We start from the raw sequence: 24,237 nt of genomic DNA, 5'->3' as shown, positions 1-24,237 counted from the left end.
GTCCAATACCAGTGATGCTGATTTTTTTTTCTTAATGATATAACATATTTTGTCTATTCAGCATTGAGCCAAGCCTTCAGAGCAGTTAGGTGCTCACATCTGATTCTGAGGAGCTTGGGAAAAACCAAGATCCTCAGGCGATCACTGCCACAGCAAGGCAATGCGGGACTGCTTGGGAAGGAGGAGACTACTTACCCAAAAGGTATCAAAACCAGAGCCAAGAGGAAACTGAAAGCCCTGTCAAGTCTCCTTCCCATCCTTGCCTGCCTTGTCCATCTTCCTTAGCTGGTACACATCGGGGACATATCAATTCAGAGGTTCTAGATGGCTTTTGGTTCATATGCACTGTTTTAGCAGACACACAATAGGACAGAGCAGAAACTCACAATTTTTCCTAGCTGTTTATGACATGCCTACAGTGGCAAATGAGACATTTCAAAATGCAGTAGCTGACCCATCTTGTCTGTCATACTTTCAAACTTTGCACATAGCCTGGCATGCTGCAAACCTGTAGCTGATCACCCCCAGCCCTGTGCCCAGGGACGCCTGTGTGGGATCCAATGAGGCTCTGATGCCACTGAGGTGGCCGTCACTTCCCTCTGCTGCCACTTAAAAAGTCATCTTGTGGCTGGTCCTGGCATATCCCCAAGGCACTCTGTCACCCCCTACAACACTGAAGACCTTCAGGTGTCAGAGGGGACAAAACCATGTCACTGGGAAATTAATGGACTAATCAGAGAGAACTGAGATGCCCAACTCCAGAATATTGGCATAAGCAATAATCTCCCTTCACATTCAATAGTGAGGAAGCCATGGTATGCAATGGAGCAGTTTGATTTTCTCTCCATGGACACAATGGCAGTACATTTTCTTGCTCCTTCTCTTTCCTTATGTCATGGTCTGGGAGCCAGAAAGTCAACTGCAATTGCAGCAGGTTGCTAGAAGCATTTTTGTGCCTTCAAAATTTGCTAGTCAGCACTTTCCTGCTTTTCAGATGAATGGGCCACATGAAAAAGGACTTGGGGAGTGAGCTGTGCCTTTTTCCCTAGCCACAGCTTCTATGCCGAGTTTTCAGAATTGATTTGTTTATGTAACAGCCAGTTTTGTTAGCGTCCTTTAAAAAACATGAAAGAGGAGCAAGCAGCACATGTTGCACTTGTACAGACAATGCTGAGCTCTCCCCAAGTAGCCACAGGGTGTGTGAACCCAGCTAATCAGGCAATAAAGCAACACATGCCCTCAAAAACAGATGTTTGTATTGGGGGAAAAGAGCTAGATCAGAATAAAAGTGAGAGGAACGGCAATTTTCCCAAATAAATAGTGCATATTCCCCAGGCTTGCTGTGATGTAAACTTCTCAGCAGCACTAGAGTTAATGTTTATGAAGCTGTCTGTCCCCAAACTCATACAGTGATTTACTCCAGGAGAACTAGCCAGCCTGGAACAAGAGGGCTTAAGTGCAGCCAGGGCTGAAGTGAATTTGACTCCCACTGAAACGTCTCCCAGGCACACAGTGGAGGTAGAGCCAGTGACTCAAGTTATACACTGGCTTCAGGGCCACCAAAAGAATGCCTATAGACCCACTGTGTGACACCCTTGGCATCATCCCCAGACTGCTTTCCAGGAGCAGAAGGTTTTTCAGACCTTTCTGCTCCAGGCCTGTTCCTGGTGTATGCTCTGATCAGAAAAACAAGTCTCTTCCCAAAGAGGGGGCCCTAGGTGTGGTCAGGAGGAGCACAGTAGAAAGAAACACTCCTTTCCTCCTTTCATTTCTCTACAAGTAGACTTTTCTGTAGGACTTTGCTCTGTCTGTAATTAGCTCCCCAAGGTGATCAGGTATTTCACAGCTATTTTTACATTGAGTTTCACCATGAGTAGCCACTCAGTGTGTGCCCCCTGCTCTGTAGAGCCTCAGGAGGCTGCAGGCAGCAGAGCAGCAGTGCCAGCAGCTTTGACAAGCTCAGCAGAGATGGATGGTGTCCATGCAGACAAGAACATCCATGCAGTGATCTCCAGAGCACTATGGGAAGTCAGTAATGCTGTACCATGAGCAGAGGAACAGCACAGACCATATTCAGCCTTTCTTCAGGTTCTGCACAATCAACCAAATGAGGTCCCTGGCTGGGAGGGATGGGCAGGCCATGTACTCATCCTTATCCAGAGTTGAAATGGAGATGCTCCAGCCAGTTTCTGCTTAGCAGCAAAGGGTAACTGCAGCTTCCAGAATGAAGCCAATGGTTTGTGTCCTGTGTAGAATTCTACCACCTGCATTTAAGAGATGAATGCTGCCCAGTTTTACACCTCAGTTAGGCCCAAGAGTGAAAGTACGATTAAGCATCTGATCATTGCTAATAAAATCACTGATGCCACATACAACTAAAAAAGTGTTAAAATCTTCTCTACATGTGCAGACTGCAAGAGCACAGACTCCCTGAACAGAAATAAACCTAAATATTTGGGTCTTTTTATGTCTAAAATCCAGTCACTTTGTTTTTTCTAATAGAACCCAAAATGTGGATGTTTTTTAAATAATAGCCTTGTGCTGACTTCTAGACTTTAATGACAGATAGGAGACAGAAGACTGAACAGACAGCTTAGAAACAAGTATAATGATTTCAGCATGTGTTAAGGCAAGATCACAAGAGTCGGATAAGGTTCCTATGGCTGGCAAAGTCCTTGAGGTGTGCTGGCTGGGCTGTGGTGCAAATCTGCCTTGGTAAGAAGTGTAAAATACACTGCCTGAATCCTATCTAGGCAAAATTTTAACACTGGTATTTAAGCAAGAGTTGAAAGAATAACATTAAGAGCTTTTTTTTTAAAAGCATCATTGCTATGAAGAGTCAGACCACACCTGTGCAGGCAGGGAGAGGCAGCAGGAAGTAGCCAGCATTGTTGGCCATAGAATTTGGGTGTAGGCAGGGGGGAACACTGCTGTGCCCACACTTGGACAGGAAGGCAGTAGGCCCCTATGTCATTTAGTGTGGGAGCAGAGGGGCAGCCTGGTGCAGCCCCATGCCACCCATGCCATGCTCTTTGAACATGGGCTGTCCACAGACAGCCAGCCTCTGTGAGCTGCCACAAGCCAGTAGGTGTTCCAGGCTATTCCTGAAGCATCTCAGGACTGGGGTAGCATCAGCTCTTCACTGAGGCTGTAATAGCTTGGACAAGTTGCTGCCGGAGCAGTACATTAACAGGGCCAAGATCCAGCAGGCTTCTTTGCCTGGAGCCCAGGGGAAACTCTCCTGTGCTGGCTGTGTCCCTGGGTTGTGTTGGCCCTGTAGCTGTCATGCAGCCTTATGGGCTGTGGGGCTGCCATCACGGCATCTGTGTGAGGGAGCCTATCGTGCAGGAGCTGTGGCTTGTCACGCATGTGCTGCGCAAAGCAGACCCACCATTTCAAGCTGGGCCCAAAGCTGTGTGTTGGAAATGTCCCACTCTCCATTGCCCTGTGGATGCACTAAGCTGATTTCGCTCTAAATTAAATTCCATGGATAAGATTGTATGCTGTGAAGATTTTACTTTAGCCTCCCAAAATAGCACACCTGAGAAACAAAACGGATACAGGTTGTGGATCCAAGCATTCTGACAGCACAATAAAGATGACTGTTCCCTCCGGGAGCTTGTCAGCAGAGCAGCGCAATGCCCGGCTGTCTCAGCACCTTACCTCATGGTCACATGTGAACATGGTCTTGTGTCTCCTGCACCCCCTTTCTCCTCCGTAGGGTTCCCAGGACAGATGTGGGGAGATTTGAAAGGCACATCCCCTGCAGAAGAAGTGAGAACGCAGGCATCCCTCTTGCCCAAAAGGAGCTGCAAGATGCTTGGGGCTCACATGCCCAGTTATCCTGGACTGTCCCTGCCCCTTGGCAGCTGACACAGGATGACTCAGGGAAGGTCTTGGGAGTGCTGATGGCCTAGCAGGCAGCCAAGGCACTACGAGAGCAGGGTATAATTGTGGGAAGCCAGAAAATATCCTCCTTCTACTGCTACAAGGGCAAGGATGGATTGGCAAGCAGTGGAGGAGGCACCAAATGGTCCTGTCGGGCTTGTAAGGGTGCAGTGGTGCTCACATTAACTCCTTGTCATGGAGATCTTCACAATATGTAACTCAAGGTCTCTCTAGATTTGATTAGAAACAGACACCCCACTGAAACTTTGAGGCCATCTCCAGTTACAGGAAGTCTGGGCATATCCATATGCAGATGTATGCAATTTGTTTCACTTCAGCACTTAGCGTGACTGTTTTGAGGTCAGGGAGCCTGTTTCTAGGGATTGAGAGTTACTTCTTGGGATGCTCAGCTGAGGGTACGTTTACACCATGCCCTCCCTACGCTGCTGTCCTGCCCTCCATCCCACAGTTTCTGCCCCTCTCCTGGAAACAGCTCATCCCTACCAGGGCCCTCAGGGGCTAGAGGTGAAGAAGCCCACGTCTGCTGCAATGCAGGAGCACGAGAGCAGCATGGCTGAGCTGCAAGGAGGGCTCTGGCCTGGCAGAGCAGGCATGGGAACACCCACTGTGTGTGCAGCAGGGACAGTCCTTGCTCCTTGGGGCTGGTAGTTTGTGATGGAGATAACTCATCACTGCTGAAAGTCCGGGGCCCAGTTCTCAGCTGCAGTTCGAGCTATGCTGTCAATGAAACTAGAACAGACACTGAGCTTTTCTCTCTCTCTCTCTCTGTGTGTGTGTGTGTGTGTGTGTGTGTGTTTGCACAGACCATTCCCCAGATAGCTGAGTGTGTGTGTGTGAGTGTGTGTGTGTGTATGTTTGCACAGACCATTCCCCAGATAGCTGAGCTCCACAAGCAGATAAAAAACAGCAGAGGAATTCCCAAGGAAAGGCGTCAGGTCTTGTGTTTGCTGCTGCTGGAGCTGCAGGGGGCTTGGGAGTTAGGGAGGCAGCCAGCACAAAGCCGTGGGGGAAAATGTACTGAGCTTCCTGACATCATAAATAATAAAAGAAAGAGAGAAAGGGAAAAAAACTCAACCTCTTGGAATGCTTTATTTATTCCTCTGTCTCTACTGACTCTCATAGGTGGTAGTCCATTGCTGCAGACTTTCTGGAACTGCTTTATTTTCAGTTGTGAAAACTATAAATATCATGTCCGTAGCATATGATTTGCCAAGGCTGTGGGACAGGACCCTGTCCCAGCCCATTCTGGACAGGTCTTTCCACCTGCATCCCCCAGAAGTCAGCTGGTGGGAGAAGGCAGGTTCAAAGAGGAGGAAGTGTGTCAGTCACTGGCCTAGACACTGGTCCTGGAACCCAGGGAGCATAAGTTTTGGCAAAATGTTCCCAAGGATCAAAGCAAAGAGAGCTGAGATAGACAACATCAAGCTTTGGTAAGCTTTACAGGGAGCTCCTCAAAAGTCAGAGGGAACAATATTAGAGAAAGCAATAAATCTGAATTCACAGTAGGGAGAAAGTGGCAGGTAACTCCACTGCCTTCAGCCAAGGTCTGCCTACAAGCCCTCTGTACCACCTGGGCAATTCTCTTCTCAAATCCCTTTCATAGCTCATCTCCCCAAGCTTAAATCTGGGCCTCATGCCTGAGGGTGACAGCTACATTTCATCCTTCTAGTTTCATCCCAGTCACCTCAGTGCAGCCTTTCAGCTGCGAGAGTGAGAGGTGGGCAAGGGCTTGTACACAGTACAGCTTCTCACAAGCCCTTTCATGGGCTTTTGGCTGTGAAGATGTGACAGAGTTGTTCACAGAAGGGCTAAACTGTAAATATACAGCAAATTAGCAGAAGGATTTTGTAACAAGAGATGAGTGCTGGAAAAAATGGCTGTTGCCAAAGACATGGGCTAAGATGCCTAAGCTGGCATTAATGACCCTGGCTATGACATTGCCAGGGAAAAGCTCCCAGCAGGGACATCACTAAATGGTGCAGCTGTTTCCCAGAAGGACTGATCCTGGCCTGGTAACATTTGAAAATAGACTAATGTGAAATTTCAAAAAAAAGATGAGACACTTGATGTGCCTTTGGCTTGGTAAGGAGAGCATGGATAGAAAATACCACAGTGCCACTTCCCACACATTTAGGAACTGAGCATGGTGGCTCAAGGTTAAAACCTGCAGTAGGGCTACCATGCTTTTTGCCCAAAGATCCCAGCCAGAAATGTGTCCAGGTGTGACACTTGGTTGTGCACTATATGCCAGGTGGCCAGTTGCTAACACAAATCCCTCTTTTTCTCTCCTGGTGACAGAAATGCAGAGCAGTGGCATCAGATAAAGGAGAGCCATGGGTCCCCATGGCATAGCATCACTCTTGCTAATGAAGGGGACACCACTGTCACTGGAGGCAGGAGGTGTGCAGGAGAGGACACACATAGTGCCTGTGCCTGAGGAGGCATCTGCCCCGTGACAAAGCTCAAAGGTGGTCTTACTGTAGCTGCTAAGCCTCAGAAAGGAACCGGTTCACTGGTTCAGTGGTTGAAACCTCCTCCTCCTGCATTGCCATACTGCTCTCATCTGTCACATCTCATTAATTACTGATTATTGAGGGCAGTCAGGCAGGAACAGCCCCCCAGACTGCTGTCACACTCCTCTCATTTCCCTCTGCCCTGCAAGCAGGGGGTGCTGCTCCCGCAGGTGTCTCATACTGTCCTTTTCCACGGCACTGAGCCCCGTTCACGGCCTCCTTGCCAAAAGCAGGGCAAGTCCTGCCAGAAGGCTGTGGGGGCGACTGGGGGTGTCAGCCAGGAGCACCTCTGCTGACACACCACCACTGCCTGAGGATGCAGGAGCAGAAAACAGACCCCACCGAGCACCACATGTGGCTGCTGCGTACTCCCGGTTTTCTACTCGCTGTAATTCAGCAGGGGAGCACAGATGGGCTGGTGACAGGGGACCTGCATGGTGCAGGGAGCAGATGGGTACCTCTCAGAGACCTTTCCTGTGGCCAGGACCAAGGAATGTAGTGCTCCATGATGTTCAGTTCTGATGTGGCTGTTGGGAGGTTGAAGGAGGGCCTTGCTGGGGTGTGTGCACGTGAGTGTGCAGGGCTCATCCTCCCAACTGAGTCTCTGAGAGGGAGCAGGAGCTGAGAGAGCTTGCCCATCTGTGCTGGGCAAAACTGGTCAAAAGATTTACATCTGTTTCCTCCTCTGTCTCCCTGCCCCCTACCCCTGGTCAAACCTGCCCCCCTCTTCCCTCCCTTATCTCCCACCCAAACAGGTAAGGAAAGCAGTTTGGGAGAGCCTGACTTGCAGCCAAGCTCCGACCCTTCAGCAATGGACAGCAGCTACCTCAGCGTGAAGGAGGCCGGGGTGAAAGTGCCCCAGGACAGGGCCAGCACAGACCTCCCCAGCCCCATGGACAAGGCCGACTCGGAGAGCAACAAGGGCAAAAAGCGGAGGAACCGCACCACCTTCACAAGTTACCAGCTGGAGGAGCTGGAGAAGGTCTTCCAGAAGACCCACTATCCCGATGTCTATGCCAGGGAGCAGCTAGCCATGAGGACAGACCTCACCGAGGCTCGTGTACAGGTATGGGGGGAAAGCCTGGGGCTGGGTGAGGGGTGGATGAGCCACAGAAAACCTCCAAGGTTCCCTTGCAGCCCCACCATAAGGTGCAGGCAGCCAAGCCCTAATCAGAGCCTGTGGCCCAGGGAAAGGACAAGGAGGTACATCCACATCTGGCACTAGTGTCAGCTCCTTTATTCGGCCTGGTGTCCTGCAATTCAATGTTCACAGAGAAACCTCTTGCCCTTGAGCTAACGGGACAGCAGGTGGGTAAGCCTCACCGCCACCCTGAACAAAGCTTGCACAAAACCTGCTCTCTTCAGGAGACTTGCAGGGAACACAGGTTCATTAGCATGAGCAGGAGCAAGCTTTTCCACAGGATGGGCTTGTTCTGGCAGATGAGGATGCAGAGGTGATCGGGAGTTCAGTACCAGAGACCATAAGGCGATACAACAGAGGCAGCTTGTGTTGCCTGCTTGGCAGGCGCTGAGGCTGCATGAAAGCTGGAGATCTAGAGGCAAAAGGTGCACCCACCATCTTGGGAGGAGCAGGAGAGTCAAACAGCCACACCGTTGAGAGTCTCAATCACCTCCACGCACACAGGGGCCAGCTCTCATGAACTAGCTCCCTTGAACTAACCTGGGGGGCCAGCAGAGCCGAAATCCACTTCAGAGAAGGGAATGATTCTCTGACTACTGCTCTTTCCTCTGAGTCAAGGTTAAACAGGAGGCCTGTCAGGGCTCAGAAGCATGTTCAAAAAGGAGCATCACTGCATGGAGCAGACATCCACAGCTCACGCCTTGGTGGCCAGCTCTTTCTCCAGCACAGCTAATCCTGTGGCTTCCGTCTGCAGGCATTTGGCAGCTCACCACCCCCAGAACCTGCATTAGCATCAAGAATAATTGGCCCATGGAGACACCTGATTCTCTCTTGTACCAGGAATATTCTCAGCTCCCAGGCAGCCTCTGCTTTAACCTTTACAAGTAGTTGTCACAAATAAGGCCCACATCCATGCTTAAGTCCATTTCAGTTTGTGCATTTACTTCTGGATTCAACCAGAAGCAGGATTTTTCTTGTCTGCTTGCCTAAATGGGTTTGCAGGGCTGGTGTGTTCTTCTTCCCCACAGCTGTTTCTCTTCAGGCTGGCCATGGCTACGTTTCAGCAGGCAGCAGTGCAATTCCCATTGGTCCCGAGCATAGCATGCTGAGTACGGCAGCATGGGCAGAGCAAGGCAGTGCTACAAATATCAGCTCTTTACTTGTGCCACTGGACAAAGCTCTTGATTTCCCAGGAACACACCACAAGTGCTAATGGGGTCTCCTGGGAGGCCAGGCATAGCATTGGGTTACTGGCTGCACTGTGCATGAAATTCCTTTTGCTCAGGAATGAGAATGAGGTGCTGGAGGGCGGTGAGCTCCTCCTGCTCGCTTCTGAGCCAGGGTTTGCAGCTACTGTGTCGTCCCAGGCAGTGTGCAGGGCTGGCCATCAGAGCCAGGGTAGGTGAGGCAGATGCAATCTACAAGTTCCTTACACATGACCCTTCATTTTGGGGTTTTTCCCCACTTTACCACTGGATAACACTTCAGCTGAGGGCAGAAGCAACTCCCTAGGTAGCCAGGAGAATATTTGGCAAAGACGGGCTTCAGCTTGCTCTGAGATAAGTGTGCCTGCTGCCTGTTGCCACAGGGAGCCAAGAACAGCCTCCCTGCTCTTGCAACTGCCAGTGCACACCTCTCACTCGGGATGGTGATGACAGGGCTCATGTAACAGAGCAGCTGAAGGGCTAGTCTAAGTGGCCTGGCTGCTCGAGCACTTAGCCCTTGGTGAAAGGGGCAAGCACTTGCATTTCAGTCATTCCCCGGCTCTCCGGGAAGGACCCGGTGACTTGGGCCATGGCCAGCGATGAAGGACTGCCGTGCTGTCGGTAGCAATGCAGACTCCTGTCACTAGAGAGCGAGAACCAGCAGCCTTGTGCCCAGTGCAGTGGGTGCTGGCTGCCAGGCTCAGGGGCTCTCACACCTGTTCCCAGGGGCCTGGGGCTGCTGGCTAGCGAGCTGCTTAGCCCTGGCATGGCAGTGGCAGCCCCGAGGAGGTGTGGAGGTGCAGTCTGAGGTGGCACAGGGCTCTTCTGCTGATGGCACAGGGCTGTGCTTCCCGTGAGGGAGGCTTTTGGAGTCAAAGCCCTAGCGAATCACCCTAGTGCCTGTCTCCAGCTCTGGGTTGTGCTACAGCTTGTTTAGGCTTGACTTTTGTCTCCCAACTCCAGGGCGGTTCTGCTCTGTGGGGGTCTTGCAACACCAGCAGTGTGGCATCAAGGGCCATTAGCTCACATCCCAAGAGTGGGTACGGGCATGGGGCTGCAGCTCAGGAGACGGATGGCAAAGCAAACACGGGCTGCAAGGACCAAGAACCAAGGGCTACAGGGTGGAAATCACAAATTAGCTGCAAGCCCCTCACTACTTTTCAGCTGCAAGCCCCTCACTACTTTTCCCCTGCAAGCCAAATAGCTGCCAGGTACTCAGACACCCTCTGCCATGCTGGGAGACAGTCTGGCTGCTGCAGGGGGTTTGGGCACATGCTTACTGCATCCCCATGGGCTTTGAGGGAAGCACAGTAGTCCCTCTCCCAAGAAAAATATGGTCATCTAAGGGATAATCCTTCCCTGGAATGATTTCTTGGAGGTCAGTTTCAGCTGCCTGCAAGGCTGAACTAAGAAAAGCAAGGTGGCAGAAAGGTGGGGCACACAGCAGGTTTAAGGTGTGATGCTCCCTCCCACAGCTTTTGGCTGGAGGTCATCCCCTCTGGCCAGGCTTGGTTTCCTGGGGAACACAACCAGCTGCACTGCAGGCAGGAGCAGATGTGGAGCCCGGACAGGCAAGCGGCAGCTCTGATTTTTCCATCCCTTTCCCAAGCTCACGCTACATTAGTGAAGTAGCTGCCGGAGTTCTTGGTGCCTGGAGAAGAGCCCACGCCAGCAGCATACATGGGGTGGACCATGCAGTCTGTGAAGCAGTGGCATTCCATGGCCTGGCCCCTCTCCTGCTCCAGTTTCCTGCCTGCCCCAGTTTCCAGCCATCTGTACTGGTGTCTGACACTGTCAAAGCTAATTCCCCCTGTGATGCAATGAACATTTTCTTGTCTAACCCCCACAACCTTGCCCCTTGATTCCATGTACTATTAAGTTACTGCACATCCCTGTTTTCCAAAGTGGGAGCCATGCATAAGCCCTGTGAAGAGGCAGAGCCACACAGCCAGGAAGAGGCTGCTATGGCTCAGCCACAAACCTGCAAGGGTGCACAGGGGTGCTGTGTTCATGTAGGTCCTACACAACGTATATCCCCTTTCTTTCTTCTCCTCTTCCATGTCTGTGGCTGCAGAGCCCCAGAAAGAACTTCTGCTTGGTGTCAGCAACTGCTTGAGCTTCTTCCAGCTCATCCAGGTCTGCAGCAGACGTCTGAGGCAGTAGCAGTAGAAAAACAAGGTAGACGTGTATTCACACATGATTCCTTCCTCTTGCATAGAAACACACACACAGGCACATCCCAAGCCTGTGCCAGCCTGGCCCTGGCTGCTTATCTCTCTTGGGTTATCAGTATCTGCCTCCTGGACTGCTCTCTGGGAGAGAAGAAAGGGATGGGGCTGGAAGGAGGCTTCACAGCCAGGGAACAAAACCCCTCAGCCAGTCCCCATCAGAGCCTGCCTTATGATTGCTGGGACTGTTAATGAAATGTTTTTGGTGGTGACCCTGTGATGCGGTGGGGGCTTGAAAGTGAGAGGAAAATGTCAAACTCTGCTGTAGCAAAATCACCGCCTTGGAAAAAAAAGAAAAGAAAAAAAGCAAAGCAAAGCAAGAAGTAATATATCTTGATCCCTTTTCCCCCATAAAACCCTGGGAGGCTGGTGGAAGGAGCGGAAAGACTGAGCTAAGCCTGCAGGAAATTAAACATGAAATGAAAACAAGCTCAAGTTATTCAATTCTCTCATCCCAGGCTCCAATTTCCCATTCCAGGCCACTGATAAAATGGTGTCCAGTTTCAGCACTCAAAGATGAATTCTGGCTCTGTTCTTGCAGTCTGAAAAGCAAAGGGCTGGTGGCCATCTCTGGCAAGAGGGGAGATGGCCTGGCCTTTCACAGAGGGATGGGGTCCTGAACACAGACAGATGGAGGCAGAGCAGAGGGAGGAGGGTAGCAGGGCGAGAGGACAGCAATGGGGAGAACGAATGCTGTGAGGCTGCCAGAAGAGAGCAAAAGCACAAGAGGCTTGAATGTGGTGGGCAGCTCTTACTCGCATCAGAGCAGGGGTGTTGAGCACAGGGCATGAGCACAACCCCACAGCTGCCACCAGCCCACCACTACACATGTGCAGAGGTCAGCCTCACCCACCACTGCCATGCTGGGGGTAGGAGAGGGGGGAAAACACATTATTCTTTAGCTTAGAGGAAGGACAAATGAGTGATGCAGCCCCCAACTCTCCAGACATTGTCAGTGGCCTGGCTGAGGTTCCAACTGAGCCATCCACCTGTGCGCTGTGCAGGGCACATGGGGCTTGGTGGCAGGGGCAGACTGGCAGTGCCCACTGGATGCAAGGGTAAGCAAGAGAGTGAGCAGGAGCCTCCTTGCTTTGTCTCAGGCCACTTCTGGCTTCTCCACCCCCAACAGCACATCGGCTGTGTATGCATATGGGTTTAGGTACCACCTGATGTTTATGGAGACATGAAACTGTCTCTGCTCTGTAGATTTTTACAGGGCTGACTTGGTACATCGGGGCTTACCAAAGCATTGGCTGCAGGAGTCAGATAGGTGACATTACCGTACACTCCCACTCTAATTGTTAACACTGAGATTCAGCCCACAGCGAGTGCTGGCCCCTGCACGAAGTATCCACCCTGACCCCAGAGGACATGCTGCACCAGCCACTGCAACCTCCGCTGTCACATCCCCACCCCACAACAGCCGCTCTTGACAAGGAGTGACAGGCAATGAAAGGAAAATGAACTTCTGTTTGGGTTTAGATTTGCTTTTTAAAAGCAGGTGTCTTCTAAGACTGTGGAAATACTGAGGATTAGTTGGGGTTTTTTGCTGACATTTTCACATTATACATTGCCATGCCTGTCTTGTTTTCCTGGGAGCACTGTGGAGGTCTGGAGAAACCCAACTGCAAGATACCAAGCAGCCAATAAGGATTTGGACCAGAGGAGAAAGGAGAACTTTAAAAAGTGGTCCAAACCTTGCCACAAGTGCTTCAGAGCTCACCGTCAGCTCTCGGAGTGTCTCTGGTGCCTGTAACACCAACAATTGGACTGAAGACACTCTTCTTCTTCAGTCTAATGCAATGACTTGCCATATCCTCCCAGCCCACCAGCCACATGGCAATTTGGGAACTGCCAGTTTAAGCCACTTTGCTCTGTTCAATCCAATGCATAAATGTGTTAGAGCAGAGGCCGAGATGTCACTCTGCTCTGTCAAGGCAGCTCTTGTGCTGTCCTGGGAAACCGAGGGCACAGACCCTGCACTGATGGCTTTGGAGGTCACACTGCAGAGCCACACACTGCTGGGGGGGCCTGAGCTCAGGCGCGCTGCTCAGGCAGGATGCTCAGGCAGGCAAGGCTGCCGGTGCCTTCACCACACAGGGAAGGGCCGCGTATGCCTGGCATATGTTCATCCCGGCCTCGTGCACAGCCAGCACTCTGCACTCTGCTCCCTACCTGTTCTCCACCCCTCTGTGCACAGCGGGGCCTCCTCCGCCTGAGGAGGAACCGGGTCACCACCGCTAACTTTGAATCTGCAGATCAAAGCAGCGTGATCCAAGCCAGCCCTGGGACTGGCCTGCAGCTGGGCTGGAGTGGTTGTGCCAAGAAGAGGTAGAAGAAAAACAGAGAGATGCCTGAGGCATCAAACCTGCTCCAGTAGGATGCCCTGCATGTGCAGCGTGTGCCCAGCTGGGATAATGTTAGGACATTTCTGCTGATGCTTTTTGCACCTACTGAAAACACTCACAGGGTTTTTGATTTGGGGTAGGGGGTTGATAGCAGGTTGCTGCTTTGGATATGGCTACTCTGGCCAGCTTGTGGATGGCCCATGCCAGTGGCATTGCCATGGCCGTGGGGCAGGGCACTAAATCCTATGCTATCCACAGCTCCCATGGGGAGCACATGCCTGGCAGCTGCATTATTGGCTCCCTGCCCCAAGCAGACCACAGTGCACGGCCAGACCCTCAGCTGCCTACTCATACCACAGGCCTGGCTGTGAGAGACCAGCACCAGGCTGCCTACATGGTGGAAGGTGGAAACTGAAGCAGGAGAGCCTGAAACAACTCTTCCAGCACAAGCAGGAAGGTCAGCTCAGACCAGAAACCCAGGCCCCTTATCTCTCCCAGTAGCAGCTTCTAACTGCACTGATTCAGGCTACAGGTGCCATGGCTCTCCTGCCCCTGCAAAAGTTGTCCTGCCATCCCACCTGTGCCAAGCACCTAGCTTGCCCTGCTGTCATCCAAAGACACGAGCTTCCTACCTGGCATCTGCTTCCCCTGGGTTCCTCGCAAGCAGCGAAGCTGCCCCATGGCCAGGCGTGGGAAGGGCCAAGCTGCTTGTCAGCAGTACCCCCTCTGCCCCCCACCGCAAGTCACCGTGTAAAACTCGAAGCAGAGCCGAGAGCCTCTAGGACTGCTCCTTTCATGCACTGGCGTGACCTGCACAACCCAGCCCCTGGTGATCGCCCTCATCTCTCAGTGCCTTCAAAGCAGCTCTTGATTGATGTGTTTCCCTGACTCACGAGCTCCAAGAGGCTTTGAAGACACTGGGCCAGGCTCTGATCTCTCTTACGCTGATGCAAATCAGGAGCAATGGTGCTGACAACAGTGCAATAATCCACACTGATGTCAAGCCAGTAAAAATAAGAGCAGAAACAGAGTTTTGGTCTTTGCCTTGAAGGGATTTGAGCAGCCTGGTGAAGCAAAGAGTTGCAAACCCTGCAAAGAATACTCAGTGTAAAGCAAAGGATGCTGTAGAAGGGCACCTGTCCTTTCCTGCAGCTAAGGAGGGAAGGGGTGTCCAGCTTTTTATTTCTTGTTGCGGTTAAGAGAAATGAGAGAGCTTGGTGAGAAACGCACGCTGCCATCAATGGCATCATCATAGCCAGGATTAGGCTTGGGGAAAGCCCCATCACTGCTGTTTCCAGCCTGGCAGCAGCACACATGGATGTATTCACATGTCTTGTCTGAGACTGGCTGACAGTGGGAGAGCTGCAGGCAGAGCCTGGGTAACACAGATCTAGGGGTGAGAGGAAGATGGGCTATCCCAGGGAAAATCAGGCTGTGGGAGGCAGAAGCTGGGAATGTCCCCAGAGAGGCAGCGCACCAGAAGATGGGCATCCCCTTTCGCTTGGAGTGCACCCTTTCCAGCAGCACAGGTTGGCCCCAGACCCTCGAGAGAAGCAGGGAAGGACTGTGTCTCCCCTGCAGAGCTTTTGTGCGGAGCAGTGCCCATCTCCACGCTATACAAAACCACCCACCTGGTGAGGCCCTGCCCTCTGGTGGGCTCCTCAGGGCTGCCGGGCTACCAGCCACTTGGTACATTTACACCATGCCCTCCCTACGCAGCTGTCCTGCCCTCCATCCCACAGTTTCTGCCCCTCTCCTGGAAACAGCTCATCCCTACCAGGCTCCCCTTGCTCACAGCCCTGCTGTCGCCTCTCCCCAGGTGTGGTTTCAGAACCGACGAGCGAAATGGCGCAAGCGGGAGCGGTTCGGTCAGATGCAGCAGGTCCGGACCCACTTCTCCACCGCCTATGAGCTGCCCCTGCTCACCCGTGCTGAGAACTATGCCCAGGTGAGTGCATTCCCCTGTCTGGGCACAGGGCTTGCTGGACACCCTGCCTCTGGTCCCAGTCCTCCCCAAGTCATGCTTCACTTCTCAGGTACATCCACCCACCCTTAGGCAAGGCTGCAAGGACATCGGGATATTGTCAGGCACTGAAAGGCTGGCAGTGTTTTAGGCAGGTGTCCTGCTTGGCTCCCTCATGCCTTGGCCCAGAGCAGCCATCTTTAAAGCAGGTACCAAGCCCAGCGCTGTGTGACATAGAGCAGCACCCTTGGGCACAGGTCGCCCTGCCCAGCACATCCTATCACATGTGCTGCTGCCCACCAACTTTCTGCTGCTTTGAAAAAGATCCAAAAGGCTAATTCATGCCTAAAGAAGAATAGAGAAAGAGAGGCTTCCTGTTACCATGTCTGGTTTCCATGCCCCTTGGGCATAGTGGTTGGATAAAAGCATTTTTCCCCTGGCAAATTCCCACAGCCGTCTCCCAGTGATGGGCTGTGGTACCCACAGCACACTTGGTGACATCTGGGGATGCTTCCCAAGGGAGTTGCAGATTTATGCTCCAAAGGAAGGGAGGGAGCAACCTGGTTGGGGTACCTGGGGCTGCTTCTGAGTCCTGTTGAAACTGTTCCTGCCCTGACCCCAGAAGCAAGTCACAGGGCTGCCTCCTCTCCTTAGCTTCCTGTCTTGGAAAACCTGTCAGCACAATAGCCTCCTAAACACTGGGCCAGCCCCAGTTTCACAAAACTTCAGATGATGCCAGGCAGACCGGGGTTTGCTAGCTCCAGGGCTAGGCTGTGCCCTAGAAAGCACTCCCTCCATCCTGCACTCCTCTTCCCACCACCCAGAATTTGCCCAAGGGCACAATTCTGCAAGCATGATGCCCTGAATCTGACTGTCCTCACAGATCTGCTGGAAGTCCTCCCTCCCTGACACCCTATCTGTCAGCGGCTTCCCCAGCCAGCGCTGCACCAATGCTACCCCGCAGCCAAGCCGGGAGCGTTTGACCTCTCTCCTGCTTGGCATCTCCCATAAACTGAACAAGAAGCCCTTTTGAAACAGCTGAGATGCCAAAACAGCTTTCCAAGCAGAGAACACTCTCAGCAGCCTTTTCAGCATGTCCTTCTCTTGCCTTTGTAACTTACACTGCTCTCTCCCTCCATACTGCCCTCCTCTCCCCGCACAAGAGATCAAAAATTTGAAAAGCAGTTTGCAGGAGGTAAGAGATCAGAGAGGGCCAATGGGAGAGCAGTGAAAAGGGGCAGTGGGATGAAGGGCCCTTTGCTCTCTTGCTCCAGCCAGTTGCTCACCTCCTCCCCACTTTCAACTTGCAAGCCCATGTGCGCCCTCCTGCAGCACACCTATTCCCACCGGCAAACACTGAGCCCTCCTCTCTTCTTCTGCAATGTCGTTTTATGAGTGACACTGCAGGATCCCAGATGGTCTCTCGAGGTGGCCTTGCAGGGCTCTGCTCTGCAGCAGGGTGGGTGATGCTGCCTCGACGAGCATTGCTGGGGGAGAGGGGCAATGAAGCTGCCTGTGCTGGGGGCTGTGGGCAGCTCAGCTCCGACAGGCATGTCTGTGCAGTTATAAAATAGCCTCTGCCTAGGCAAAGCTGCCGGGAGCTGGAGAAGGAAGGTGGATCAGCAGCCTCACAGCAACCCATTCTGCCTGATCCCTCTGTAATGAGTGGGGGGACCACAGAAACACCATGGATGACACAGAGTTTCCTGTGCTGAGAAAAGTGCTCATGGTATAAAAAAAGTGAGAGAAGTGTCTGGGAGAGGAATAGATGAACAGGTGCTGTGGCAGAGGAGGAGCACAATCCTGCTCCCTGTGAGTTACCCTGCTGCACTCCCTGTCCAGGCTGGCATAAAGGTTTTGGAGTGGATTTGCTGGCTGTGCAGCTGGTAGGGGCCGGCAAACTCCATGCCCGTCTCCCTAGCTGCCCCTCCACTAGGCTGCCCTGCCAGGCTGGGGCTGGACACACTCCATTCCCCCAGGCCAGCTGCCCAACGTGCCCTGCACGGGGCAGCCCTGACGCTTCTTTTCCCACCCCCAGATCCAGAACCCCTCCTGGATTGGCAACAATGGAGCCGCCTCCCCTGTGCCTGCCTGCGTCGTCCCCTGCGAGACGGTGCCCTCCTGCATGTCCCCCCATGCTCACCCCCATGCGGCCGGCGGCGTCTCCGAGTTCCTTGGAGTCTCCGCGCCCGGCAGCCACGTGGGACAGACTCACATGGGTGGCCTCTTCGGCACAGCCGGGATGAGCCCCAGCCTCAATGGCTACGAGCTGAACAGCGAGCCGGACCGCAAGACCTCCAGCATCGCTGCCCTGAGGATGAAAGCAAAGGAGCACAGCGCCGCGATCTCCTGGGCGACATGACAGGGCTGCAGCCCAGTGCCCGCGAGACACGGAGAGAGCGCATGGGGACAGCCCAAAACATCCATCCGCTTGGACTCCAGACAGCAGTTGCCTCCTCGGGGATCTGAATGCAGCACTTTTAGCTACCCTAGGCATATAAAGTACATATGTTAATGTAAGTGGAGTGTTTCCAGCATGAACGTGGCAGCTCCCGGCTTCCTGGGATCAGGCAGGGAGAGGGAGGCTGTGGAGCAGCACCTCTTCCATCAAGATCTGGGATGGGATGCATCCCTTCTCACTGCCACCTCCCCAATAACCTGGGCATTTTTTCTTCCTGCTATTTTTTCTGACACCAGATCTGCCTTGCCAAAGAGCAAGAGCCCACCGGCCTTTCAGCAGCTTGTCCCATCCCACACCTGCCCCCACACGCACTCACACGCACACATTCTGCCCTGGGCAGGGCACTGGATGGGGACTCTGGCACCAGCAAAGAGACATTTCTCACACTGCTAACATCGTTTTAGCAGGAGCTGCAACTTCCCACAGCTGAGCGGGGACCAAGGCTAGGAAGATAACCAAAGCTAGAGAAAAAGGCAACATTAGCCCACCCTTCTACCTTGCTCCCTCTCCATCTCGTACTCCGAGGTGAAGCACAGAGAGGCCTGTGAAGGGGATGCCCCTCTGCCCACCATGGCTCGTTGTTATCACACTGAGAGTCTTTGCCAGCCCTCTGGTGATCCAGACTGACATACACCCCAGCAGACAAAAGCTTCCCAGCATGGCTCACTGCCCCAGGGAGTGCCTGGGCTTTGCTTTCCCTCGTCGTGGTCTATATTGAGGCTCACAAGCATGGTGGTACAGGAAAAGGTTTCCTCTGGCTTTCACTGGGTCGGGAATTACTAACCTCAATTTAGAGACAGCAGCTCTGGCAGGAAAGCACAATGGCTATGTAAATCCACAAGTCCCCAGAAAGACTGCTCTAAGAAAGAGCTCAAGCCCTCGCACACAGCCACAGTGGCACAAGGCCACCAGATTCCTCATACACTTCATTGTGGGGTCAGACATGTGCAATGACAGGCTCCCCTCAGCCCTCCACCCCAGTGCCCTGTTCCACACAATGGCTGTGAGCATCTCTGCACAGGGGACAGCAAAGGGAACAGGCTGGGAAGGGGCTCAAGGGAGGATGAGGTGATGCTGCCCATCTCCAGCCACCTCAGATCCTCTTCACTTTGCAGAGGAAACAGGAGAGACCAAAACTTCCCTGGTTTGTCCAAACCAATGTGCCTCTCTGCTTTTCCCTCCCAGTGCTCTTACCTGCACAGAGCTGTTAAATAAGATCTCCTTTTCAAGGCTAAACATATTACAAGTTTCTCAATGATCATAGTGCTTGGAATAACTTTGGAACATCCTTTTACCCTGCTGAAATAGCGCCAAGGAGAAGCTGGAAGCCAGCTGAGCACTACCACCCACACAGTGTGGCTATGCAGGCTGGGCTTGAGCTGGGGTAGCCATCTGAGATTCGCAAGGGAGCTATGGGATACTACTCCCATAAAAACTGGTTTGTCACCCTGCCCTCTTTCCTCATGCTCAGCGTTAGGTGATCTTGTAGTTTAAGGTCCAGGAATATCTAGTGGTCTTGGAAAAGATTCCAAATAAGCTACAATCAAATGTCAGGCTTCAGGTTAATGAGCCATACAAGTATTTCCATAGTGCCTAGACTGTCATACATGACCTTAATGATACACCATTGCTAGGTCAAAAATACTATATTTACTGGAATAAGAAAACACCAGTAGTACTCTTTCTTTTCTCTCCTCAGAAATGCTAAGAGATGCCTTCCCTGCTACGCACGGGGAGCCAGCATGCATTTCACTACACCATCTGCATAAGCAGGGCCTCTCCCATCACAAGCAGCCAGGATTTACATCCCAGCCTAAACATTCAGCTGAGGCCTCGGGCATGGTAGCTTAGATGCTGAAAGTGATGCTGATCACTGAACCAGGCAGGATCATGCTGACCAGTTGGAGGTGTATACCCCACTGGGTACCCCAGAAGCCACTGAGCTTCCCAACCACTGAGGGACTGGTGGCAGGAGGCAATTTGTCTATCAGATTTTGTGCAGGCAGCTGAGCACAACATTGAGAGCCTTTTCCCAGGTACACTGGGGATCTTGATGCTTCCCACTGTCAGCAGGCAATCTGTGGAGGGCTGCTGCCTGAACAGACCAGTGCCATTGCTGACAAGGCAAACTAGCAACAAGCAGAGCTGAGGAGAGGGCAGTGGGGCAGGCAGGCATATGGGGACAGGTCTCACTTAGCCTCCAAGTTCTGAAGGCGGCTCCAGTGGAGGGCTGTATCTATTCAAGAGCTTAGCTGCATTCCCTACTGAAGTTAAAGGGTAGCTTTTCCTCACAGCTTCCACAGGGCCAGTATTTCATCTGAGCTGTTTAACAGCCCAGTGGATTAAGTGCTGTATCCCTGTCTTGTTAGAGAGAGAGAGGAGAGTCTCCTGGCAGCAGACTTGGCATTTAGAGAAGCTTGGCCCCCACTTTCTCTCACCTTAAAATTCATGTGGAAAGCACATGTTGGACTCAGTCTAATTTAAACACCACTGCGTGTGCCCAGCCCTCAGCCTGCCTGAAAACACCATGAGGCAAGGGAATGTTGTTCCCTGGACCTTCTTCTGCAGGGCTCCCTTCCCACCTCCAGCTGCAGGCAGCCCCACTGCTCATTGCGCTCTGCCTCTCCTCTCTGGGTGCTGCTGCCATTCTGGCACAGTCCCTTGCACCCACACTTGTGGGTAATGCTGGAAGGAGTGCCCCTCCCAAATCTTCAAAAGCAGTTGTTCTGGTAGTTTTTAAGCTACATGCATATGTATTTACACACATTTTTAAAATTAATTTAAAAGGGTTTTTAAAACTAGCTGTTAAATTAACATGAAAAACTGTATAAATATATATATATACTTGTATATATATATATATGTATCTTAACCTAGCCAGCCTGCAGCTACTGCATTTCTTAAGGGTCACAGGGTCAGTGCTGTTCTTGCAATCTCAAGTTACTACAATGATACCTTTTTTAATTATTATTATTGTTATTTTAATACCTTTCAACTCTATTTATGACTTTCTTCTCTATTTATTTCTTATTTAGTATTTTACTCCTGTCTATACATTGAGTCACAATTCCCTGGCTTGGACTTGCCTTCAAAGCTGCAAGCTTTGTCCCCATCCACCACCAAAATGTCTCAGAAGCATCAGCCGTCCCAACACCTGCCATGCCCACAGTGGCATCCTCACCCAGCTGCTCCCTCCAGCCTCATGGAGGTAGCAAAACGTTTCTCCCAAGCAGTCCTGGCCCTGGCTATGCAGCAGGTATCCTACAAGGGGGCTGCCTTATGTTGCCCGTGGTTGGGAACCCCAGAGATGTCCCAGAGCTTTAAGACCAGGAGGATGCAAATAGTGAGAGCAGCATGGGTTCCTGGCACTGGCTTAAAAGTGTTTGGGCACCACTCGCTGCCAAGTACTCGCAGGCACTTCTTGCCTACAAGCAGTAGTTAGTGCTTTGGTAGCAATTGCAAACCATTGGGGAACCAGGCTCGGGCTTGCTGGGCCCTGCAGGGTCCAAACTCTAAGGGCTGTGCCTCAACAAGCTCCTGGAGAGGGGCCAGGTCAGCCCCCTGGCACGTCACCTACCGCCAGCAGTGCCGCCCGCCCGCCCGCGCTCCCAGCGGGCTCTCCAGCCAGGCTCCGGCTGCCTCCTCCGGAAGATGCTGCCCGGTTCAGGTCCCACCGCCCCAGCACCTACCTGGGCAGAGCCTACAGGGAGGAAGACCAAGACAGAGAGAAAAAAAGAGAACCACCCTCCCTCTCCTCTAAAGCCCACGGCAGAGCCTGAGCCGGTGTCCATCCCTGCCGGAACGCGCATCCCTGCCGGATCACATGTCCTTGCCGGACCACACCTGGCCCGAGCCGTGAGCGTGGGGAGGGTGCTAGGGAAGGCCACACGCGGTGACAATGTGTCACACGTGAGGTCGCAGAGCTGCAGCACACGTGGCTTCACCTGCCCCATCAGCCGAGGGGATCAGGCGTACCGCGTGTGCTGCCGAGCCGGGCTGCCTGCTGGCTCCCTCCTGCAGTGGGGCTGTTTTGGGGTGGGGAGGCGCGTTCCCCTGACTCCCAGAGTACACTCAGACTGGGCAGCGCGTTGTAAAACGCTCTCCAAACAAACTAAGGCAAAAAGGTAGTTTCTTGGAAAAGGATTGAAAAATAATCAAGCAGAGGCAGAGCCCCGTGTTTATTTTGCTGCTCTGACTGACACAGCAAAAAGCAAACAGACCGAGGGAGAAATTAAACCCAAATGGGAAGGGGGTGGAATCGGATGGAAAGTCATTCAGCCCTTTGCAGTTTCCCGAAGGGAGCGGGGAGGAGGCGAGGGAGCAGCCTTATACCCCCTTAACTCTTTGCTGGTAACATGGTTCCCCACTCCCCCACATAGCTAGGTAGGTAGGTAGAGCTAGGACTTTTATACTACTGATTTTGAAGGACAGTTTTCAATGTATAATAATATATCAGTTTAGGTGTGCAGTGTTTGAACGAGAGACTGGGAGAAAGAAAGAAAACAAACCTCAATCAATATTATTGTTTTTTGTTGTAAAATATTGTAACCTTGTATAAACGCTACCTTTTTTTTTTTTTTTTTCTCTTTAGCTTGATGGCCTGGGGTAGAACATATAAAAAAAATAAAAAGTTTTAAAAATGTTCAGGAAAAAAAAGAATAAAAAAAATCATTTAAAATGTTGCCACGTGAGGTTTGTGCCATGCAATGTTATTGCCTATGCAACCATGTATTACCAGTTCATTACAGTGGAATATTAAAAAAGAACAAACAGTCTTGCAGCTTGATTCTTTTTAACTTTTTTTGAAGTAAGTTATTGCACTTGCAACTTTTTTTTTTTTTTTTTTGGGAGGTGAAGGGCTGGAATTTCCAGTCACCAATTTTTGTTTTTCCAGGTTTTGAAAGGAGTGGCATCACTGGGAAGGTCCCTGCTTCCCACCCACCCTGGCCAAGGGGGCACAAACACTGTTGTTGTTGTTTTGGTTTGCAATAAACTCCTTCTCTTCTCTCCTCTCAACTGCAATCTGGCTGGTTTGTTCCTGACTCATGACAGATGAAATGTGATCAGAGGGGCCTCCAAAATCTCACGTTAATTGAAGCTGGCAAAAAATACTAACACTGCCCTTTTGAACTGCTGATGCAGTCCAGAATGGATTAGCCAGGGGTAGATTCACAACAGGTGGCAGCTCACGGGCTGCTGCCTCTCCCAGTACAAAGAGATGGTTAAGAGCCAGCAGCCAGGCACTGGGGCATCCTGCCAGCCGGCTCCTGGCTAACGGGGCCTCTCTGCCTCTGGGAGTGCCTTTGGCATCGCTTGGCATCTGCACTAGCCGGCACAGAGGGCACCCTGGCCACAGGGAAGAGAGCAGGATGGTCTCCTTTGCTTACTGCTCTGGAGCTGCTGCTTCCAGCAGAGCTTAAGCCTCACAGGGCTCCTGCAGGTCTCCCAGCCCTTCTCAGGCAGTCCTTAATGAGGCAGCAGGTAACCACAGCTGGCACAGGGAGAAGCTGACTTGGCAACAAGAGGCCACAGAACTGGGGACCCTCAGCTCTCCAGCTCCCTGTGCTGTGGCACCACCCCTTTTCCGCAGCACAGTCATGCTTGGGACACCAAGCACAAGGTCTCCTGAAGCCCAAGGAGATGACATCTGGGGCTGGCAGTGTTTCCCATATTCCCACAGGCCATCACACTCCCTCCCCTCCTAACTCCTAACTTTAGCAGAGGTGTCCAAGCCTCATCCACCCTCTTCTCCTCTGTGGCTTTGCAGGGTTTCGCAGAGGTGCCTGCCTGCAGCCAGAAGCCGCTCATTAGGCTGTGGGGCAGACTGAGCCCTCTCAGTTTCACTTGTCCCCACACAAAGGGAAAGGTTTGTCTCGGCCCCAGCAGTTCCTAGAGCACAGCTCTTGTCCCACTGTGCAGGAAATCTGGGTTCTGTGAGGGCCCTTTCTGTTGCTTGCACTCCATCAATAAACTCAGATGCAAACCTGTTTCCTTCTGACTGCACAGACCCACCAGCACTGGGACCAGTAAGAGTTCAAGTCCCTATACCCAGATGCTGGGTGAACTGGGAAGGGCCCTTCTTGTTCTGGCAGAACTGAGAAGGTGCCCAGCGGCTGCTAGCAACCTGCCAAGACCCATAGAGTCCCTCTGGCCTTTCCATCAGTTGTCTGGGAGCATCAGCTTGCTTCAGATGGTGCATGGCTGTTTTCTATCTCACAAAGAAATGGATAATGCAGGTGCTGTTGCAAGCTTATCCATTCCTCTCACTTGTAGGAGAAAAATTCCTTCCCTCCCCAAGCACTCAAAGTCAGATTCTCCAGATGTTGGCAGAGTTCAGAGTGTTGAGAGCCTAAAGCCAGTTTCAGTAACATCCTGCTTGTATGGGTTTACATCAGAAATTGCTCCTGGCCTGAATGATGCCAAAGAACTAAAAAGTGGCAGGACCCAGATTAGAAATGTGCATTTTTTT

The 24,237-nt window shown here is 52.1% G+C and overlaps 1 protein-coding gene across 1 annotated transcript in view; it reads left to right on the top strand.

The window, feature by feature from the left end:
- The window catches only part of ALX4 (ALX homeobox 4), a 44,850-nt gene extending 22,060 nt beyond the window's left edge, over positions 1-22,790 (top strand). Inside the window, exons 2-4 of the mRNA XM_042038580.1 lie at positions 7,178-7,488; positions 15,164-15,292; positions 17,346-22,790. Coding sequence (XP_041894514.1) covers positions 7,178-7,488; positions 15,164-15,292; positions 17,346-17,669 — 764 coding nt within the window. The 3' untranslated portion in view covers positions 17,670-22,790. The remainder of the gene's footprint in view (positions 1-7,177; positions 7,489-15,163; positions 15,293-17,345) is intronic.
- The last annotated feature ends 1,447 nt before the right edge of the window (positions 22,791-24,237 follow it).

The sequence above is a fragment of the Corvus kubaryi genome, unplaced genomic scaffold (assembly GCF_017639235.1).
Source record: "Corvus kubaryi isolate FWS band 111438036 unplaced genomic scaffold, C.kubaryi_AGA036_p1.0 37392, whole genome shotgun sequence".
NCBI classification, from domain to species: domain Eukaryota; kingdom Metazoa; phylum Chordata; class Aves; order Passeriformes; family Corvidae; genus Corvus; species Corvus kubaryi.
Note: the sequence above shows the minus strand (reverse complement) of the source record. Positions and strands in the feature narration are given on the sequence as shown.